At 40.2% G+C, this 20378-nt stretch overlaps 1 protein-coding gene across 3 annotated transcripts in view; it reads right to left on the bottom strand.

The window, feature by feature from the left end:
* Nucleotides 1–20378, bottom strand: part of SEC24A (SEC24 homolog A, COPII component) — a 67170-nt gene that overhangs the window by 11135 nt on the left and 35657 nt on the right. For all 3 annotated transcript variants that reach the window (XM_078067500.1, XM_078067499.1, XM_078067498.1), the window contains 8 exons: nucleotides 20245–20357; nucleotides 18353–18471; nucleotides 11333–11388; nucleotides 10036–10242; nucleotides 8843–8963; nucleotides 8353–8511; nucleotides 5196–5369; nucleotides 779–889 (listed from right to left, as the gene is read on the bottom strand). In XM_078067500.1, coding sequence (XP_077923626.1) covers nucleotides 779–889; nucleotides 5196–5369; nucleotides 8353–8511; nucleotides 8843–8963; nucleotides 10036–10242; nucleotides 11333–11388; nucleotides 18353–18471; nucleotides 20245–20357 — 1060 coding nt within the window. The remainder of the gene's footprint in view (nucleotides 1–778; nucleotides 890–5195; nucleotides 5370–8352; nucleotides 8512–8842; nucleotides 8964–10035; nucleotides 10243–11332; nucleotides 11389–18352; nucleotides 18472–20244; nucleotides 20358–20378) is intronic.

A 20378-nucleotide genomic window follows, 5' to 3' on the forward strand; every position in this document is an offset into this window, starting at 1 on the left:
GCAATGGCATCTTTCCTGAAGGAGAAAAAAAGCAAGAACCAAAATGATGTTAAGCTCTATGTATTTGAAAAAGGACCAAAAAAACTTCAAGGAGGCAACTATATCTGATATGGAAGTAAAGAAGTGAAGGTATCAGTAAATTTTCTCCTAGCTCATGTGATCTGGCCAAGGCTGCAAACTTATCTGTGAGAGTAAACTGGTTTTTAATCCTGAATTCCAAGACTCCCAAGTCTAAAGATCTTTACAGTTCAAAGTCTCTTGTAATCCAAGTTACAGAGCTCATTAAAAAGCCATTAACCAGTAGTATTGAACATTAAGTAAAATATGGTATTTAAGTCCATCATAGGCAGATTATGAGAAAGAAAGCAGTTTAGTAGCTGCCGAAAACCAGTGAGGGAAGGAGAGAGTAATGGGCAGTAACGACTGATGGGCATGAGGTTCTTTTAGGGGTGATAAAAGTTCTAAAATCAGATTGAGATGATGGCCACACAATTCTGTAAATATACTATAAATAGTAGGGTTGTATACTTAAAATGGGTTATGCGAAGTAGTACATAAATTATACCCCAATAAAGCTCTTAAAAATTTTTTTTAAAAATCAGGTAAACTGCAACAGAGCCTTTCATTCAAGTAGTTACTTAGGAGGCATACAGAAGATTTAAAACACTGAAACCTTTAAAGCTACTTATTTAAAGGAAAATAAAACTATGTGGATTTTTCTAATGTTTCTAATGTTATTATTTGTGAAATATTTACAATAGCTGATAACAATCCTTACCCATATTGGCCAATAACCCTGAAATTGCTTGAACATCAGCTCCAAGAAAGACTTCATTCAGAGTTGAAACTACAGGCAAACACAAAGTATGAACACGAATTCTTCTTTCACCTTTGGGGAAAACACATAAATGATAGTAAGGCACAACTATATTAAAAAATTTATATTAAAGTCTCTTAGAAAAATCTTTTTTTTTTTAAGATTTTATTTATTTATTTGACGGAGAGAGAGACAGCGAGAGAGGGAACACAATCAGGGGGAGTGGGAGAGGGAGAAGCAGACTCTCCGCCAATCAGGGAGCCTGATGCGGGGCTCGATCCCAGGACCCTAGGATCATGACCTGAGCCGTAGGCAGATGCTTAACGACTGAGCCACCCAGGTGCCCCAAAATCACTTCTTTTCAATTTAGAACCAAAAAGGGTTATTCAGTATGAAGAAATAATATCAAAACTTTAATGAATAAAACTCCTAAGTTTATCTCTTTTATTTTTCTTTTTAATGATTTTATTTATTTATTAGAGAGAGAGAGATCACGAGCAGGGGGGAAGGGTAGAGGAAGAAGCAGACTCCTCACTTAGCAAGGAGCCCGATGTAGGACTCGATCCCAGGACCCCAGGATCATGACCTGAGCCAAAGGCAGACGCTTAACCGACTGAGCCACCCAGGCACCCTCTTATTTTTTTATTACAAAATTCTATTTGTAGGGGCGCCTGGGTGGCTCGGTCGATTAAGCGTCTGCCTTCGGCTCAGGTCATGATCCCGGGGTCCTGGGATCGAGCTCCGAGTTGGGCTCCCTACTCGGCAGGATGCCTGCTTCTCCCTCTCCCACTACCCCTGCTTGTGTTCCTTCTCTCAATGTGTGTCTCTCTGTCAAATAAATAAATAAAATCTTTAAAAAAAAAATCTTTTTGGGGGCGCCTGGGTGGCTCAGATGGTTAAGCATCTGCCTTCAGCTCAGGTCATGATCCCAGGGTCCTGGGATCGAGCCCCATATCGGGCTCCTGGCTTGGCGGGGAGCCTGCTTCTCCCTCTCCCTCTGCCTCTCCCTCTGCTCATGCTCTCTCTCTCTCTCTCTCTGTGTCTCAAATGAATGAATAAAACTTAAAAAAAAAAAAAATCTTTTTGTTTGGGGCATCTGAGTGGCTCAGTCGGTTAAGCATCTGCCCTGGGATCATGAGGCTCTGGGTCATGATCCTGGGGTCCTGGGATCAAGCCCGGTTCAGGCTTCCTGCTCAGCGCGGAGTGTGCTTCTCCATCTCCCTCTGCCCCCTCCCCCCACTTGTGCTCCCTCGTGTGCTCTCTCTCTCTCTCTCTCAGATAAATAAAATTTTTTAAAAAATTCTTTTTGTTCAAGTTAGTACTGAAAAGGGATCATAATCAAATAATAGTAACATGCTAGCTTAAAAATCTCTTTTTTGGGGGCGCCTGGGTGGCTCAGTCGTTAAGCATCTGCCTTTGCCTCGGGTCATGATCCCAGGGTCCTGGGATTGAGCCCCGCATCAGGCTCCCTGCTCAGCGGGGAGTCTGCTTCTCCCTCTCCCACTCCCCCTCTCCCACTCCCCCTGCTTGTGTTCCCTCTCTCTCTGTATCTCTCTCTGTCAAATAAATAATCTTAAAAAAAAAAACTCTTTTCTGAACCTTTTGGTTACTTTATCTTTTTTGCTAATACAAATTTTGAATTAATATACATACATTATGACAACACTACTTCCACATGTGTTCTAGAGTCTGTTTTGACATTTAAAGTCCAAAGAAATTTTATATTTTCCTCTTTAATCACAGAAAAAACTTTTTAAAGAAATCAATTAATACAATATTTTCTCTTTAGTAATTACCCACAATAACAAAAATTAATATAGAAACAAAAATGAAAACTTTTTGATAACCATCAAATATCAAATATTATATCAACTTTTTAAGAAGTCTTTTTTTTTTTTTTTAAAGATTTTATTTATTCATTTGAGACACAGAGATACAGAGAGAGAGAGAGCATGAGCAGGGAGAGAGGCAGAGGGAGAAGCAGGCTCCCCGCTGAGCCAGGAGCCCGACGTGGGGCTCTATCCCAGGACCCTGGGATCATGACCTGAGCCGAAGGCAGACGTTTAACCATCTGAGCCACCCAGGCGCCCCTCAACTTTTTAAAAATTTCTAACCAGCAAGACCTTGAATACCAATGAAAAAGAACAAGTAAAGAAAACCTACAGATGGGGCGCCTGGGTGGCTCAGATGGTTAAGCGTCTGCCTTCGGCTCAGGTCATGATCTCAGGGTCCTGGGATCGAGTCCCACATCGGGCTCCCTGCTCCTTGGGAGCCTGCTTCTCCCTCTGCCTCTCTCTCTCTCTCATGAATAAATAAATAAAATCTTTAAAAAAAAAAAAAAAAAAAGACCTACAGATGATATTCATACCACAACCTGTACTGATACATAAAGACTGATGAAAATGTACATATGAGGAGCTCATACAAATTACTTTTATTTATTTATTTTTAAAGATTTTTATTTATTTATTTAGTTGACAGAGAGAGAGAGACAGCAAGAGAGGGAACACAAGCAGGGGGCGTGGGAGAGGGAGAAGCAGGCTTCCTGCGGAGCAGGGAGCCCCATGTGGGGCTCAATCCCAGGACCCTGGGATCATGACCTGAGCCGAAGGCAGACGTTTAACCATCTGAGCCACCCAGGCGCCCCTCAACTTTTTAAAAATTTCTAACCAGCAAGACCTTGAATACCAATGAAAAAGAACAAGTAAAGAAAACCTACAGATGGGGCGCCTGGGTGGCTCAGATGGTTAAGCGTCTGCCTTCGGCTCAGGTCATGATCTCAGGGTCCTGGGATCGAGTCCCACATCGGGCTCCCTGCTCCTTGGGAGCCTGCTTCTCCCTCTGCCTCTCTCTCTCTCTCATGAATAAATAAATAAAATCTTTAAAAAAAAAAAAAAAAAAAGACCTACAGATGATATTCATACCACAACCTGTACTGATACATAAAGACTGATGAAAATGTACATATGAGGAGCTCATACAAATTACTTTTATTTATTTATTTTTAAAGATTTTTATTTATTTATTTAGTTGACAGAGAGAGAGAGACAGCAAGAGAGGGAACACAAGCAGGGGGCGTGGGAGAGGGAGAAGCAGGCTTCCTGCGGAGCAGGGAGCCCCATGTGGGGCTCAATCCCAGGACCCTGGGATCATGACCTGAGCCGAAGGCAGACGTTTAACCATCTGAGCCACCCAGGCGCCCCTCAACTTTTTAAAAATTTCTAACCAGCAAGACCTTGAATACCAATGAAAAAGAACAAGTAAAGAAAACCTACAGATGGGGCGCCTGGGTGGCTCAGATGGTTAAGCGTCTGCCTTCGGCTCAGGTCATGATCTCAGGGTCCTGGGATCGAGTCCCACATCGGGCTCCCTGCTCCTTGGGAGCCTGCTTCTCCCTCTGCCTCTCTCTCTCTCTCATGAATAAATAAATAAAATCTTTAAAAAAAAAAAAAAAAAAAAGACCTACAGATGATATTCATACCACATCCTGTACTGATACATAAAGACTGATGAAAATGTACATATGAGGAGCTCATACAAATTACTTTTATTTATTTATTTTTAAAGATTTTTATTTATTTATTTAGTTGACAGAGAGAGAGAGACAGCAAGAGAGGGAACACAAGCAGGGGGCGTGGGAGAGGGAGAAGCAGGCTTCCTGCCAAGCAGGGAGCCCGATGCGGGGCTTGATCCCAGGACCCTGGGATCATGACCTGAGCTGAAGGCAGTCGCTTAACCATCTGAGCCACCCAGGCGCCCCTACAAATTACTTTTAAAAAGAAATAGTATCTGCAAAAAAGGGTAACACTCTTTAGACTTTCTATTCTAGACAACAACAGAGAGCTAAAAGAAAACAGATACAATGATTAGCCTATCGGCAACAACTAAACACACAGAGAGACAGAGAGAGATGCAGGCAGACACACACAGACACACACACACACAATCAGAGGCTGAAATGGAAAGGGCACTTGATGGGACCATGAACTGGTGAAATCTTTCTGAAAAGCAATCTGACAATACTAAGATTTTTCTAAACAGCCTGATACTAAGTAGACTCTCAGTAAATATCTGTTAAAAACAATGGCTAAGAAAAATAAATACAACACATCTTGGCTTTACCAGGAATAGCAACAAAGCTCTTAAGATGAGAAATACTCTTTTGGTGTAATAGAAATGAGTATCTCCACAAGAGAGGGCATTCATTATAAGACAAAGAATACATGACCAAATCAAAAAACTTACCTTTGCCACAACACACTGTATTTATAGTTACCAGTACTGGATTGTAAACTTAAAAATCTGTTAAAAGTGTAATCTCATGTATGTGTCTTCGCCACAATAAAAACAAACAAACAAACAAACAAACCCAACTTACCTTTGCTGGATGTATACAAGAGTGCAGACTGAAAGGAAACCAACTGAGTGTCCGTAAGACTCTCCTCCACAGACATCTGTACTGCATACCCAGCATCTGGGTTTACATTAGGCAAAGACAGTAAGTCTGTTGACCTAACAAAGAAGTTCCCATGGAAAGTATGAATGGAAAGACCTAGAAGAGAAAAATTATCAAAATGATTTACATACACCAATATACACACATTTACATTTTATCCTTGTCACTTATCAGACTGACAGTAAATTTAAAAGTTTAGATGTGGGGCGCCTGGTTGGCTCAGTTGGTTAAGGGTCTGCCTTCAGCTGAGGTGATGATCTCAGAGTCCTGAGATCAAGCCCCGTGTTGGGTTCCCTGTTCAGCGGGAAGTCTGCTTCTCCCTTTCCCTCTGTGCGTGTTCTCCCTCTCGCTCTTGCTCTCTCTCAAATAAAATCTTAAAAAAAAAAAAGTTTAGATGTGAGGGGCACCTGGGTGGCTCAGTCGGTTAAGTATCTCACTCTTTTTTTTTTTAAAGATCTTATTTATTTGAGAGAGAGAGACACAGCGAGAGAAAGAACACAAGCAGGAGGAGTGGGAGAGGGAGAAGCAGGCTTCCCATGGAGCGGGAAGCCCGATGCGGAGCTCGATCCCAGAACCCTGGGATCATGACCCGAGCCGAAGGCAGACGCTTAACAAGGCGCCCAAGTATCCGACTCTTAATCTCAGCTCAGCTCTTGATCTTAGAGTTCTGAGTTCAAGCCCCTCACTGGGCCCCATGCTGGGTGTGTAGACTACTTAAAAAAAAAAAGTTTAGATGTGACATTGTGATTTATAGTAAGAAATATGTACTTGATCTTCACTCATTTCTAGCACAGAACTCCTAAACTCTTAGGATGATCTAAGTAATGAAATTCACAAAGGTGTCTTCTACTGTTGATGGAGTGACTTTTGGTAAGCACCTATGTAACCAAAGGATGGGGGCTGATTACCAGAGGACCGAACCATGTAATTAGAAGGTTGGAAATTGCCCCACATCGGGCTCCCTGCTTGGTGGGAAGCCTGCTTCTTCCTCTCCCACTCCCCCTGCTTGTGTTCCCTCTCTCGCTGTGTCTCTCTCTGTCAAATAAATAAATAAAATATTTAAAAAAAAAAAAAAAAGGTTGGAAATTACAGTCCAACCTGTCCCCCACCAACATTCTTCGGGGAGGGGAGAGGAACTGGAGGTTGAGCCCATCATCAATGGCCGATAACTAAATCAGCCATGACTATATAAAGAAGCCTTCATAAAAACCCAATAGGAGGGCACCTGGGTGGGTCAGTTGGTTAAGCGGCTGCCTTCGGCTCAGGTCATGATCCTGGAGTCCCGGGATCGAGTCCCGCATCGGGCTCCCTGCTCGGCGGGGAGTCTGCTTCTCCCTCTACCCTCCCCCCTCTCATGTGCTCTCTCTCTCAAATAAATAAATAAAATCTTTAAAAAAAAAAAAAAAAAAAACCCAATAGGATGGGGTACTTTGGAAAGCTTCCAGACTGGTGAACACATGGAGATTTGGGGAGAGTGGAGCGCTCAGAGAGAACATGGAAGCTGCAGAAGCTCCATGCCCTTTCCCTTTCTCTATACCTTGCTCTATACATCTCTTCCATCTGACTATTCCTGAGTTATATCCTTTTATAATAAACCAGTAATCTAGAAAGTAAAATGATTCTCTGAGTTCTGTAAGCTGCTCTGGCAAATTACTTGAACCCAAAGAGGGGGTAGTAGGAACCTCCAATCTACAGCCAGCCAATCAGAGCACAAAAAGAAACAGAAGCAGAAAGCTACTGTGGTAACTACTTGGTTATGAGTGACACTACTACCTGAGTTGTTTGGAGATGTGGCAATGTTATAGAAGTGTTTGATACCTTACATAAGATATTACAAAGGCGTTGTCAGTTGTTTTACTCAACCATTTTTTCTTTTTATTACAGTGACAGATAATAGAGAACTTCATTTGGCACATGGTTTGCCCAAAAGATTTCAACATCTATCTAGTGGACAGGTCCGTGGTTCCTTATCATTTGATATCTTTTTTTTGGCTATTTCATATAATCTTTCCACTTCAAAAAATGATTGCTTCACACCTCTTAAAGAACATTATTTAATTAATTTATTTATTTTTAAAGATTTTACTTATTTGTCAGAGAGAGAGAGAGAGAGCACAAACAAGGGGAACAGCAGGCAGAGGGAGAAGCTTAGCAGGGAGCCTGATGTGGGGTCATGGGGTCATGGGGTCATGACCTGAGCCAAAGGCAGATGCTTAACTGACTGAGCCACCCAGGTGTCCCAGAAAAACATTATTTTAAAATCTGAATAAAAGATTAGAACCAGGTTGATAATGTGAAGGCATAAAATATCAAGAATTATTTCCTGTTTTCCTAAGAAAGTATCATTTAGCAGCTACAGGCATTTATCCTGCAAAACAAAATGGATTAAAGCATTCTGGAACTGTCAGACTATTTTCAAAGCAACACTGAGGCAAGCTGTTAGTAGCAGGGCAGACTGAGAAGAGCACAAATTAAAAGACCTGCTACTTCTAGAAATGAATGGTGGGGATGGTTGTACAACAATGAGAATATACTTAATGCTATTCAACTGTATACTTAAAAATGGTTAAAGTGGTAAATTTTATGTTAAGTATATTTTACCACAATAAAAAAATAACTGTTTAAAAAAAAGACCTTTCGTTACTACTGTCAATAAATGGAATAAAAATCCATGCTTATTTGGATGTGGGGGTGGAGGGAGATACTTTTTTTTTAAATGAGAGATAATTCAAATACCATAAAAATCACATATACAGTGTACTATGCAGTGGCTTTCAGTACATTCAAAATAGTCCCTATTTTCTTTTATAATGTTTCTTCTCTATTCTTTTTTTTTTTTTAAGTAGGCTCCACACCCAACGTGGGACGTGAACTCCAGACCCTGAGATCAAGAGTTGCATGCTCCAGCAACTGAGCCAGCAAGATACCTCTCCTTCCCTATTCTTAATTTCATATTCCATCAGTGTAAGTAAAATCTTAGAAGAGCGAACCTTATGAAGTAAGACTAGCTGAAAATGTATATTTACTGGTATCAAAAGCAACACATCTATGTAAGTGTGAAAAGAAAAGTGCCCCCCACCTTTCGTGCACCGAATCCTCATGACTGCCTCAAAGCCAATCTTTCGAGTGAGGTATCTCTGTAGTTCCTTCTGTAATTTCTGTACTTGTACTGGATTCTGCTGATGGTGGTAAGAAGGATAGTAATACACACTACCTGCTGAATACCGAGAAATACAACCTGGAAGAAAACACCCACTTTTTAAAATTCTGTAATTAACTATTACTGCATGAAAAAAACTACTGGTGTTTGAATCAATCTTGCCTTAGCCTCCCAAAGTATTATCAAAAAAGAGTATCTCATCCCTTCAAATAGTAGTATAAAAATGTCTCTATTATAAATATTTAGAAATATATAAATAGGCGTTTAGAAGACGAAAAGATTTATAATAGACTCATTAATTCTCCCAGAGGAATAAAAATTCCTTCATTTTGTCCTCTATTTAGAATATCATCATATAAATACCATTTTCACATTCACTTGAGAAAAATAACCATGAGTAAGAACTCACCCAGAGAAGCCAAGTCAGAATACTGTCCACTGAGAAGGAATAAGTCCACGGCTACCTGCTGACCAGAACAATCCAAGGCTAATTTCTTGTAAAAGTCAGTGGATGGTGTCAAGTGAATTTCCTATTAATAATAAATTACATGAAGAAACAAATTTTTAATTATTAAATTATCATAAAATTTTAAAACCTATCTATATATACCAAGATGTTAACAATTATCCTTGGGCATTCTAAAAATCCTTTCTTTTTGGTTCTTCGTTTTCTCGGTAAAAAAACATATACTGCTTAAGAATTTTCTATTTTCTACTTTTAAAAAGAAATACATCTATTATGCTAATTTCAATAATCTATTAAATGCTTAGAATGCTGGAAACTGTTTTAAACAATTCATGTGTACTATCTATGTGGTCCTTTGAACTATGATAAGAAGCAGGTACTATAATTATTTTCACTTTATAAATAAACATAAGGAAACAGGAGGGCAAAGAAATTAACTAACTCTTTAAGCTTGTACATCTAAAAAGCAGGAGAGGGATGCCTGGGTGGCTCAGTCGTTAAGCATCTGCCTTTGGCTAAGGTCATGATCCCAAGGTCCTGGGATCGAACCCCACATCGGGCTCCCTGATCAGCAAGGAGCCTGTTTCTCCTGTCTGCCGCATCCCCTGCTTGTGCTCTCTCTCTCTGACAAATAAATAAAATCTTAAAAAAATAAAATAAAACAAAATAAAAAGCAGAATTTAGACAGACTGACCCCAGGACTGACACCATCATCGTTATAGTATACAGCAACTCTCATCATCTCTTGAAAAATACACATCTCAAACCAAGTTTATATACACAAAGTGCTCAAAAGCAATCCATGACACTCAATACGGCAGACTACTTTTTAGTGGTCATTCACATTCTATTTTGTTCCTAAAAGGCATATTCTTTAAACTGCAAGACTTTCTCATCAAAGGCAGGCAGGCTGCACTGCTAGCAGCCTGCTGAAGATCCAAAAATAAGGGTAAGAGTGAATCAGGTGGTAAGTGTAACAAAACAGAAATTTTGGCATAAAAGAGAAATGCTTTGTCTATTTCCTTATACTCCCTCCTCTCCAGAACTGAAAAATAAATGAAAAACAGATTTTGTGGTCAAAGGGACAGAGCAGAGCACCAGCATATATGGTAACATACATTTGATGACTTTCTAACCTTAGCAGATGACCTTTGGTTGGGCTCCTCTCGTGGCCTCAGGGCTCCCACTCCAAGAGTAGGAAGTTGTGTTTGAAAGACGGACATTCGACCACCAGTTGGGGACATCAGCTTAAAGGCAGCCTGAAGTGCAGGACCCAAGGCACTCTGGGTTTCCAGGGTCTTGGTGAACATTTGTGGCAATGTTTTCAGTAAATCTTGAACGAGCTTATAAAATAAAGCAAGAAAACTCAAAGATGTTAACAATTAAAAACTTCTTCCACAAAAAGTCAGTAACTAATACAGTAGACAAGACACTGAGTCATGATGATGGTCAGAGAATCTACACACAGTAAACAATGAAGTTGGTCAAATGACAAGAAAGCCATTTTAAGTCAACATTATAAACTGGCAAGCAAGACAAATCAAAATTGGGGCCTTACAGTTCTTGCACATGCAGTAGTCCAGCAAGACTATAAGTCCAAAATGTATCCAAAAGAACCATCACAGTTTAGATTTGATTTCTTTTATAATGCCATCAAACATGGCCTTCTCAATCACCTCTACACACTTTATTCTTTTCAGTTCCAAAGTGATTTAACTCTTCCCTATTGAAAAGTCTAAGATAGCCAGTAAATTTTCCAACTAGTAATACTACTACAAAAGAAAAACAAAATGAAAAACAACTACCTATTCAGGTTAGGTTGTACAAATAAAGAGAGTTAAAGGGAAAAAAAGTACTTCACACTATGGTGAAGTCACTGTTGCCAACAACTGAGACCATAGACTTGCTAGTTAAAATGTTACCCCTACGGCATATATGCATGTACAGGGTAGACAACATCCCCCCTTCAGACACATTCTGTTCACCTCTCACTGTATTATGTCATGGCAATTTCCAGGCAGGTAATAAGTTTCTTCTGAACTGACCCCAATGACACTCTGTGAATCAGAAAAGCAAAGGGCACTGAAAGCAGCCTAGCTAAAGTGCTTCTAAGTAGTGACCAGAAGCTTATCTGAGCAACCCTCCCAATTTCCCAAATGGTGGCAAGGCAGGTTTCCTTCAGGTTTTCCTTTATGAAATAGGCTTATCGTCTACCCTATTACAAGTATCTTGCTACATTAGACTTAAAAGCCATCAGTTCAAGGGTAAACTCAAGATCTATTCATCTGATGAATTTTAACTAACAGCAAATATAAAATGTTACACATCTTAGAAATGCCTCAGAAAGAAACAAAACTTTACTTAAAGTTCATTTTGAAAATACGTTCCTTCAATATTTCAAAAAAATGTGTCAGATAAGAAAATATAACTTACCTCTTTACTTTCATTTAAATTTACTAATAAGTTCTCTGGCATAGGTATAAAAACATCTGAAAAAATAAATAAGTATTTCTTTTAAACAAAATTAATTGTTAAAGATGTTCTAAACACTTAACACTGATATAATTAACCACCCCCAGGGATGCCTGGGTGGCTCAGTCGGTTAAGCGTCTGCCTTCGGCTCAGGTCACAATCCCAGAATCCTGGGATCAAGTCCAGCATCAGGCTCCTTGCTCAGCAGGGAGCCTGCTTCTCCCTCTGCCTGCCTCTCCCCTGGCTTGTGCTCTCTCTCTCTCTGACAAAAAAATAAAATCTTAAAAAAAAAATTAACCACCACCATAATTTAAAGAAAAGCGACCTCCTCTATTATATATAGCACTGTCTACGTATGTTCAAAAGCCACCAAAGAAGCACTGATTTAGGTATTTATTGCAACTTATCTATTACCATGTAAAAGGTAAACAGCCTCCTAATTAGAAAATATTGATCTGTAAACACTCAGTACAGCTTTGCACAAGTGCTCTGCTTCTTAAGTTTAAGACAACAGTTTAGAATCCTACTTACTTTACATTCTTGCTTAGCCCTCGAAACCAGTGGTCTTGGCATTAAAAAAAAAAATGTTGACTAAGATGACACACAAGACTGCTATGTCTTTACAAAAAAGTAATATAGCCCAACAACAGCTCTGTCATACAAAAAGCACATACTGTCTCATAAAGCAGGTCCCCACTAGAGCCTATACTTATGGGACTACAAAATCAAGTAAATCAGAAGGTATGCTAACTGACCACTTCAGATGAGCTCCTCAGGATTCAAATTTATTCTTACTTAGGAATTAAATTCTCTTCCTTTAAAAGGAAGCAAACTGTGGGTGGTGGTAAAGGATTACAAGAAGTCTTACTTTCTACATTATGGTACTTTTTTTTTTTTTTTTAAAGGCTTATTATAATATTTGTAAAAAATTATACCAAAAGGGGCACCTAGGTGGCTCAGTCAGTTAAGTGACTGCCTACAGCTCTGGTCATGATCCCAGGGTCCTGGGATCGAGCCCTGCATCCAGCTCCCTGCTCCCTCTACCTGCTGCTTCCCCTGCTTGTACTCTTTCTCTCTGTCAAATAAATAAGTAAAATCTTAAAAAAAAACAAAAAAAACAAAAAAAACCCCAAAACTGATTTGTAACATTAAATGTTTACTTTAGCTGTCACATAAAAATTCTTTAATCGGGGCACCTGGGTGGCTCAGTTGGTCAAGCGTCTACCTTCAGCTCCGGTCATGATCTCTGCAGAGGTCCTGGGACTGAGCCCCATATGGGGCTTCCTGCTCAGCAGGGAGTATGCTTCTCTCTCTCTCTCTCCCCTCTCCCTTTCCTCTTCCCCACCTCTCTCTCTCTCTCTCTCAAATAAATAATAGCTTTTAAAAAAATTCTACAGTTGACTAGATTTTCTCTTTTTTCTTTAAAATTAAAAAACGTGTTGGGGCTCCTGGGTGACACAGTTGGTTAGGCGTCTGATTCTTGGTTTCCACTCAGGTCGTGATCTCAAGCCCCATGTTGGGCTCCACACTTAGCATGGAGGCTGCCTAAGACTCTCTTTCCCTCTGCCCCTCCCCCTCATGTGCTCTCTAGCTCTCTCTCAAACAAATAAATCTTTTAAAAATTAAATTAAAAAAAAATTTTTTTAAGATTTTATTTATTTATTTGAGAGAGAAAGCATGAGTGAGAGGGGCAGAGGGAGAGGGAGAAACAGACTCCCCACTGATCAGGGAGCCCGATGCAGGGCTCGATCCCAGGACCCCGGGATCATGACCTGAGCTGAAGGCAGACAGACGTTCAACTGACTAAGCCACTCAGGTGCCCCTTAAAAAATGTTTAATAGGGCGCCCGGGTGGCTCAGGACTCTCACTGTATTATGTCATGGCAAAATGAAACCCCACATTAATTAACAGTCATTCTTCATGTCCCTGCCAACTCCCAGAGCTCTAGGAAGCCACCAGTCTGTCTCTGGATTTGCCTTATCCTGGACATTTCATATTTTTAAAAATATTTTATTTATTTATTTGAGAGAGAGCGAGCTAATGATAGGGGTGAGGGGTGAGGGGCAGAGGGAAAGGGAGAGGCAGAGAATCCCAAGCAGACTCTATGCCCAACATGATCCTAGGAGAAACCAACAGTCCAATGCCTAACCGACTCTTGATTTTGGCTCAGAATATGGTCCCAGGGTCATGATCTCAGGGTTGTGAGATCAAGCCCTACGTCATACTCCACACTCAGTGGGCAGTCTGCTTGGAATTCTCTCTCCCTCTGCTCCTCCCCCCAATGCCCCATCCCCCACACCCCATGTATGCGCACACACACTTTCTCTCTCTCTAAAATAAATAAGCTCTTAAAATAAAAATAGTCACAGTATGAAGTACTTTGTCACTGGCTTCTGATACTCTGCATAATGTTTTCAAGGTTCACTCATGTTGCAGCACCTATCAGTATTTTATTCTTTTTTGTTGACAAATAATATTTCATTGTATGGATATACTTTTTGTTTATCCATTCATCAGATAATAGGCATTAAGGTTGTTTCCACTTTTTGGCTGTGTTGCTATGAACATCCATGTGCATATTTTCTTACTTTTCTTGAATATATACATATTGAGTAGAATTGCTAGGTCATATGGTTTAACTCTATGTTTAACTTTTGGAGCAAGTGGCAGACTGTTTTCCATAGTGGCTGCAACATTTTCCATTCCAACTAGCTTTTTTTTTTTTTTTTAAAAGGCTGACTATATTTTCTGCTTAGGATCATCCTCGAGATGGGCACAGCAGACTTCTATTCTCTAACTAGGGTAGAGGGATTTTTTTTTTTTTTTAAGATTTTATTCATTCATTCAAGACACAGAGATACAGAGAGAGAGAGCATGAGCAGGGGGAGAGGCAGAGGGAGAAGCAGGCTCCCCGCTGAGCCAGGAGCCGGACGTGGGGCTCGATCCCAGGACCCTGGGATCATGACCTGAGCCGAAGGCAGACGACCAACCATCTGAGCCACCCAGGTGCCCTTTTTCTTTTTTTTTTTTTTAAAGGCTGACTATATTTTCTGCTTAGGATCATCCTCAAGATGGGCACAGCAGACTTCTATTCTCTAACTAGGGTAGAGGAATTCTTTTTTTTTTTTAAAGATCTTATTTATTCATTCGAGACACAGAGATACAGAGAAAGAAAGCACGAGCAGGGGGAGTGGCAGCGTATGAGGGTTCCAATTTCTCCACTTCCTTGCAAATACTTTACTTATTACTGTCTTTTTTTTAACCTCCGCTATGTGACATCCAGCAAGGGACACTCCATCTATCAGCTTATGTATAAAACTGAGAGGCTGGACCTTATCAGTGAATTCACAATTTGGCCCATCTTCAGAATCACCTGTTCAGTGATTTTATTTCATGCAAAATAAGTATCTGGGTGAATAGGTTGGGGAATGAATGAATAACCTGGCTGGTTTGTTGTGAGATTTAAAACAACCAAGACAAAAGGGGACTCTCCTCAACTACTGCCCTTTAAAGGTGTATAGTGAATCCTCACTATTTGTGGATTCTATATTTGCAAATTTGCCTACTCACTAAAAAAATTTTTTTTAAAGACTTTATTTATTTATTTGACAGAGAGACAGAGAGAAAGAGCACAAGCAGAGAGAGCAGGGGAGAGAGAAGCAGGCTCCCCTTTGAGCATAGAGCCTGACGTGGGACTCAATGCCAGCACCCTGGGATCATGACCTGAGCTGAAGGCAGACGCCTAACCAAGTGAGCCACCCAGGCACCCCTACTCACTAAAATTTATTTGTAACCCCAAAACCAATACTCATGCTGCTTCTATGGACATTCACAGACATGCTCAGAGCACCAAAACAATTTGAATTTTGAATCTGAGATTTTCTATTAGTCTCATTGTGGTTTTCATTTGTATTTCCCTGATAACTTCTGATATAGAGCACATTTTCAAGTGCTTATCAGCCAACTGTTTATAGAAAATATTGAATACCGTGAACTGAATAGAGACACATCTATTCAAATCATTTACCCACTTTTTAAATTGTCTTTTTCTTGTTTAGTTGTAGAAGTTCTTTATATAATCTAGATATAAATTCATACTCTTTTTTTTTTTAAAGATTTTATTTATTTATTTGAGAGAATGAGATAGAGAGAGCATGAGAGGGGGGAGGGTCAGAGGGAGAAGCAGACTCCCCGCTGAGCAGGGAGCCCGATGCGGGACTCGATCCCAGGACTCCAGGATCATGACCTGAGCCGAAGGCAGTTGCTTAACCAACTGAGCCACCCAGGCGCCCTCCTACACTTTTTTTAAAAGATTTTTATTTATTGGGGCACCTGTGTGACTTAGTTGGTTAAGTGTCTGCTTTCGGCTCAGGTTATGATCTCAGAGACCGGGGATCGAGCCCCACACTGGGCTCCCCGCTCAGTGGGGAGTCTGCTTCTCCCTCTGCCCCTAACCCTGCTTGTGCTCTCTCTCTCTCTTCTGTCTCTCTCTCAAATAAATAAGGATTTTATTTATTTACTTGACAAAGAGAGAAAAATAGAAAGAGAGAGAGAGTGCACGTGCACAAGCAGGAAAAGCAATAGGCAGAGGGAGAGGGAGAAGCAGGCTCCCCACTGAGCAAGGAGCCCAATGCAGGCCTTGATCCCAGGACCCTGGGATCATGACCTGAGCCAAAGGCAGCTCAACTGACTGACCCACCCAGGTGTGATGCCCCTAGATATAAATTCATGATCAGATATATGATTTGCAAATATTTTCTCTCATTCTGTGGGTTGTCTTTTTACATTCTTGATGGTGAAGCACAAAAGTTTTTAATTTAGGGGGCACCTGGGGCGGCTCAGTTGATTAAGCAGCCAACTCTTGATTTAGGCTCATGTCATGATCTCAGGGTTGTGAAATCGAGCCCCACGTCGGACTCCGTGCTCAGTGGAGAGTCAGCTTGAGATTCTCTCCCTGTTCTCTGACCCTCCCCCTACTGTGTGCTCTGTCTCTAAAATAAATATTTTAAAAAATTATTTTTTAATTTTAAAGAAGTCAAATTTATCTATTCCCCCCTGCTTTTTTAAAAGTAATCTCTACACCCAGTGTGGGGCTCAAATTCATGACCCTGAGATCAAGAGTCAGATGCTCTACCAACTGAGCCAGTCAGGTGCAGCTATTTTTTATTTTGCTATTTGTGCTTTCGGTGTTATATCTAAGAAATTACAACCTAATCCAAGGTCACAAAGATTTACTGCTGCTTTCTTCTAACAGTTTTAATCTCACACTCCAGTCTATGATCCATTTTGAGTTAATTTTTCTTAACTGTGGTAAAGTATACATAATACAGAAAATTTATCACCTTAACCATTTTTCAGTTTGTTTGTTTTTAAGTAAGCTCTATGCCCAGTATGGGGCCTGAGCCCCACAGGCCTCCCCTCTTTATTTTTTTTTAAAGATTTTTCAAAAAAAATTTTTATGAGAGAGAGCAAGCAAACATGGGCGGGGAGAGGCAGAGGGAGAAGCAGGCTCCCTGACGTAGGGCTTGATCCCAGGACCCTGGGATCATGACCTGAGCCAAAGACAGACACTCAACTGAATGAGCCAGCAAGGTGCCCCTCCCTCCTTTTTAATATGCTTTACGGTAAGGAGGGTCCAACTTCATTCTTTCGCATGTTTACTTTTCCCAGAACGATTTGTTAAAAAGACTGTCTTCTCCCCATTGAACAGTCTTGGTATCCTTGTAAAAAATCAGTTCAGCATAGGGACTTGTGGTGGCTCAGTCGGTTAAGCGCCCAACTCTTGATTTCAGCTCAGGTCATGATCTCAGGGTCGTGGGCTCGAGCCCCATGTTGGGCCCCACACTGGGCGTGGAGACTGCTTGGGATTCTCTCTCTCTCCCTCTGCCCCCTCCCCCGGACTTGTGCCCGCATGCTCCCTCTCTTCCTCTCTCAATAAAAAAAAAAAAAATTCAAGGGCACCTGGATGGCTCAGTCGGTTAAAGAACCAACCCTTTGACTCGGGTCATGATCCTGAGGTCCTGGGATCAAGCCCCATGTTGGGCTCTCTGCTCAGTGGGGAGCCTGCTTCTCCCTCTCCCTCCTGCTCTGCCTACTTGTGCTCTCTCTCTCTGTCAAATAAATAAAATCTTCTTTTCTTTTTTTTTTTTAAAGATTTTATTTATTCATTTGAGAGAGAGAATGAAAGAGAGAGAACACAAGAGCGGGGAGGGTCAGAGGGAGAAGCAGACTCCCCGCTGAGCAGGGAGCCCGATGCGGGACTCAATCCTGGAACTCCAGGATCATGACCTGAGCCGAAGGCAGTTGCTCAACCAACTGAGCCACCCAGGCACCCAATAAATAAAATCTTAAAAAAAAAAAAAATCAGTTCAGCATATATGTGAGGGTTTATTCCTGGGCCCTCTATTCTATTCCATTTCTCTTATATGTCTCTCCTCAAGTACTTTTTGAATAAATGAATGAGAAGGGAGGGGTGCCTGGGTGCCTCAGTCATTGGGCGTCTGCCTTTGGCTCAGGTCATGATCCCAGGGCCCTGGGATCGAGCCCTGCATCAGGCTCCCTGCTTGGCGGGAGGCCTGCTTCTCCCTCTCCCACTCCTCCTGCTTGCCTGCTTGTGTTCCCTCTCTCACTGGGTCTCTCTGTCAAATAAATAAATGTAATCTTTAAAAAAAAAAAAAAGAAAGAAAGAAGGGAAAAAGAAACCTACATTTAATCTGAGTTTGAACATTAGCTTGTTTTTCTTGCCTCAGAATTCACTTTACCTCTATTACTGTTGTCTCTTCTGTAAAATGAGGGATTGGACTAAAGGACTCTTATAATTCCAATAAGCTTATGATTTTATACTCAAGGTCTTTTTCCTCAATATAGTACAGTCATATCATACACACCAAACATACATACATAATGTCAAATATTCATGATATATTTATAAAACTGAAAACTCCTAAGGCGTTTCAATAATTTTAAGTATATACTATATACCTTCAATATCTGAAACGATTAGCATCTGAGGTTGAGCGAGACCTTCTTGAAGACTGTAGAAGTGGATTGTACTATCAAATGTAATGAAGCCAATTTTTGTCCTAGTGTTGCCAGGAAGCCTACAAACAAATTCAGAAGAGTATTGCATCAAGTTTTTCCATATTCATACATATATAAAAATATCTGTGAAGAGTTAAAATACAAAGAACTACTTTTGTGTTATGGAAATTGTCCCGAAATAAATGCTTAATCCACCCAATGTTTAATTAGCATGAAAACAGACTCGACTCAAAGTGAAAACATTATGCATAACCCAAACAATCAACAAAACCCTGCAATAATACAGCAATCCAAAACTCACTACACCTATATAAAGTTATATAAATCACATAGGAAATGGTATATAAAAAAATATTGAGAGTATATACAAACCTTTTCATGTTCTTATAGTGAACTTTGTAGATGATTTTAACAAAAATAGTTCAAAAAATTACCATTTAGCAATTCTAAAATATATGTGTATGTATATATGTGTGTATGTATATACACATATGCATATACATATATACGCACACATTATATATTTTTAAGTTGGGCATGGAGCCCAATATAGGGCTTGAACTTAATTAAGATCCTGAGATCAACACCTGAGCTGAGATCAGGAGTTGGACATTTAACCAACTGAGCCACCCATGAGCCCCTAAAATATAATATAAATTAATATACTGCACATCTTTTAAAAAGTTTACCCAAATCTCTTCTTACATTGTTCATCTTAAGAGCAGCAAAAGTATTTGTCTTAAATATGTGGACCCTCAGTTTCTTAGACAAGCTAGTTTTCATTCTTGTTGCTCATTAAAAATACAAATGCTGGCAAGAACAAGGAGGCTCCTTTCGCCCAGGTGAGGGACTTAGTCCATTTCTGATAAGATCTGGTCCTTCACATTCTTCCATACCACACAAGAACACTGTATTTCATTACAGTGAAAAGTCATACTAGCTTTTATAGGTTACACTAAGTATCTAAGAAACCATTTTAAAGTACAGATATTTTGGGACGCATGGGTGGCTCAGTCGGTTAAACGTCTGCCTTTGGCTCAGATCACGATCCCAGGATCCTGGGATCGAGTCTCGCTCGCATCGGGCTCCTTGCTCAGCCTGCCGCTCCCCCTGCTTGTATTCTCTCTCTGACAAATAAATTTTTTAAAAATCTTAAAAAAAAAAAAAAGTACAGATATTTTAAGAGACTTAATAGATATGACAACTAAATGTAACATGTATACACTGTTTGGACTCTTATTTCAACAAACCTACAATAAAGGCATTTCTGACACAACCAAAACCAAAAACTGAACCAGGTATTAAATCATATTATGGATTTAATGCTAATTTTGTTTGCTGTGATACTTGTATCTTAAGGTTAAAAATAATTGCAATTGGGCACCTGGGTGACTCAGTTGGTGAAGCGACTGCCTTCGGCTCAGGTCATGATCCTGGAGTCCCAGGATCGAGTCCCACATCTGGCTCCCTGCTCAGCAGGGAGTGTGCTTCTCCCTCTGAACCCTCCCCCATCTTGTGCTCTCTCTCTCTCATTCTCCTTCTCTCTCAAATAAATAAAATCTTTAAAAATAATAATAATAATTGCCATTATTTATAGGTAAGAAGATATGCTGACAGAGATTTGAGTGAAAATACTCAAGGGGGAAAAAAGTGTTTGTGTATGGGAGGATTAGATAAATTTATGATCCTCAGAGAGAGTGAGGCCTGAAATTAACAAATGAGTTTAAATGGACATTTAGAACATAATTATATATAGCATTTTTTTGTATTTTGAAACTATTCATTTTGCAAACACTGCTAGTTTCAAATTTAAGCTGAATTAAGATACTTACAAATCCAGATTGTCCAACAAACTCTGGCAAACTGAATTCAAGTATCCAGTTTCAACTGCATTATGAGATACATCAAATACAAAGAGGTACACTGGAGGTTGAGGTGGTCGTAACTGAAGAAAAGAAAGATCTCA

This window comes from Halichoerus grypus, chromosome 2, assembly GCF_964656455.1.
Source record: "Halichoerus grypus chromosome 2, mHalGry1.hap1.1, whole genome shotgun sequence".
Classification (NCBI taxonomy): Eukaryota; Metazoa; Chordata; class Mammalia; order Carnivora; family Phocidae; genus Halichoerus; species Halichoerus grypus.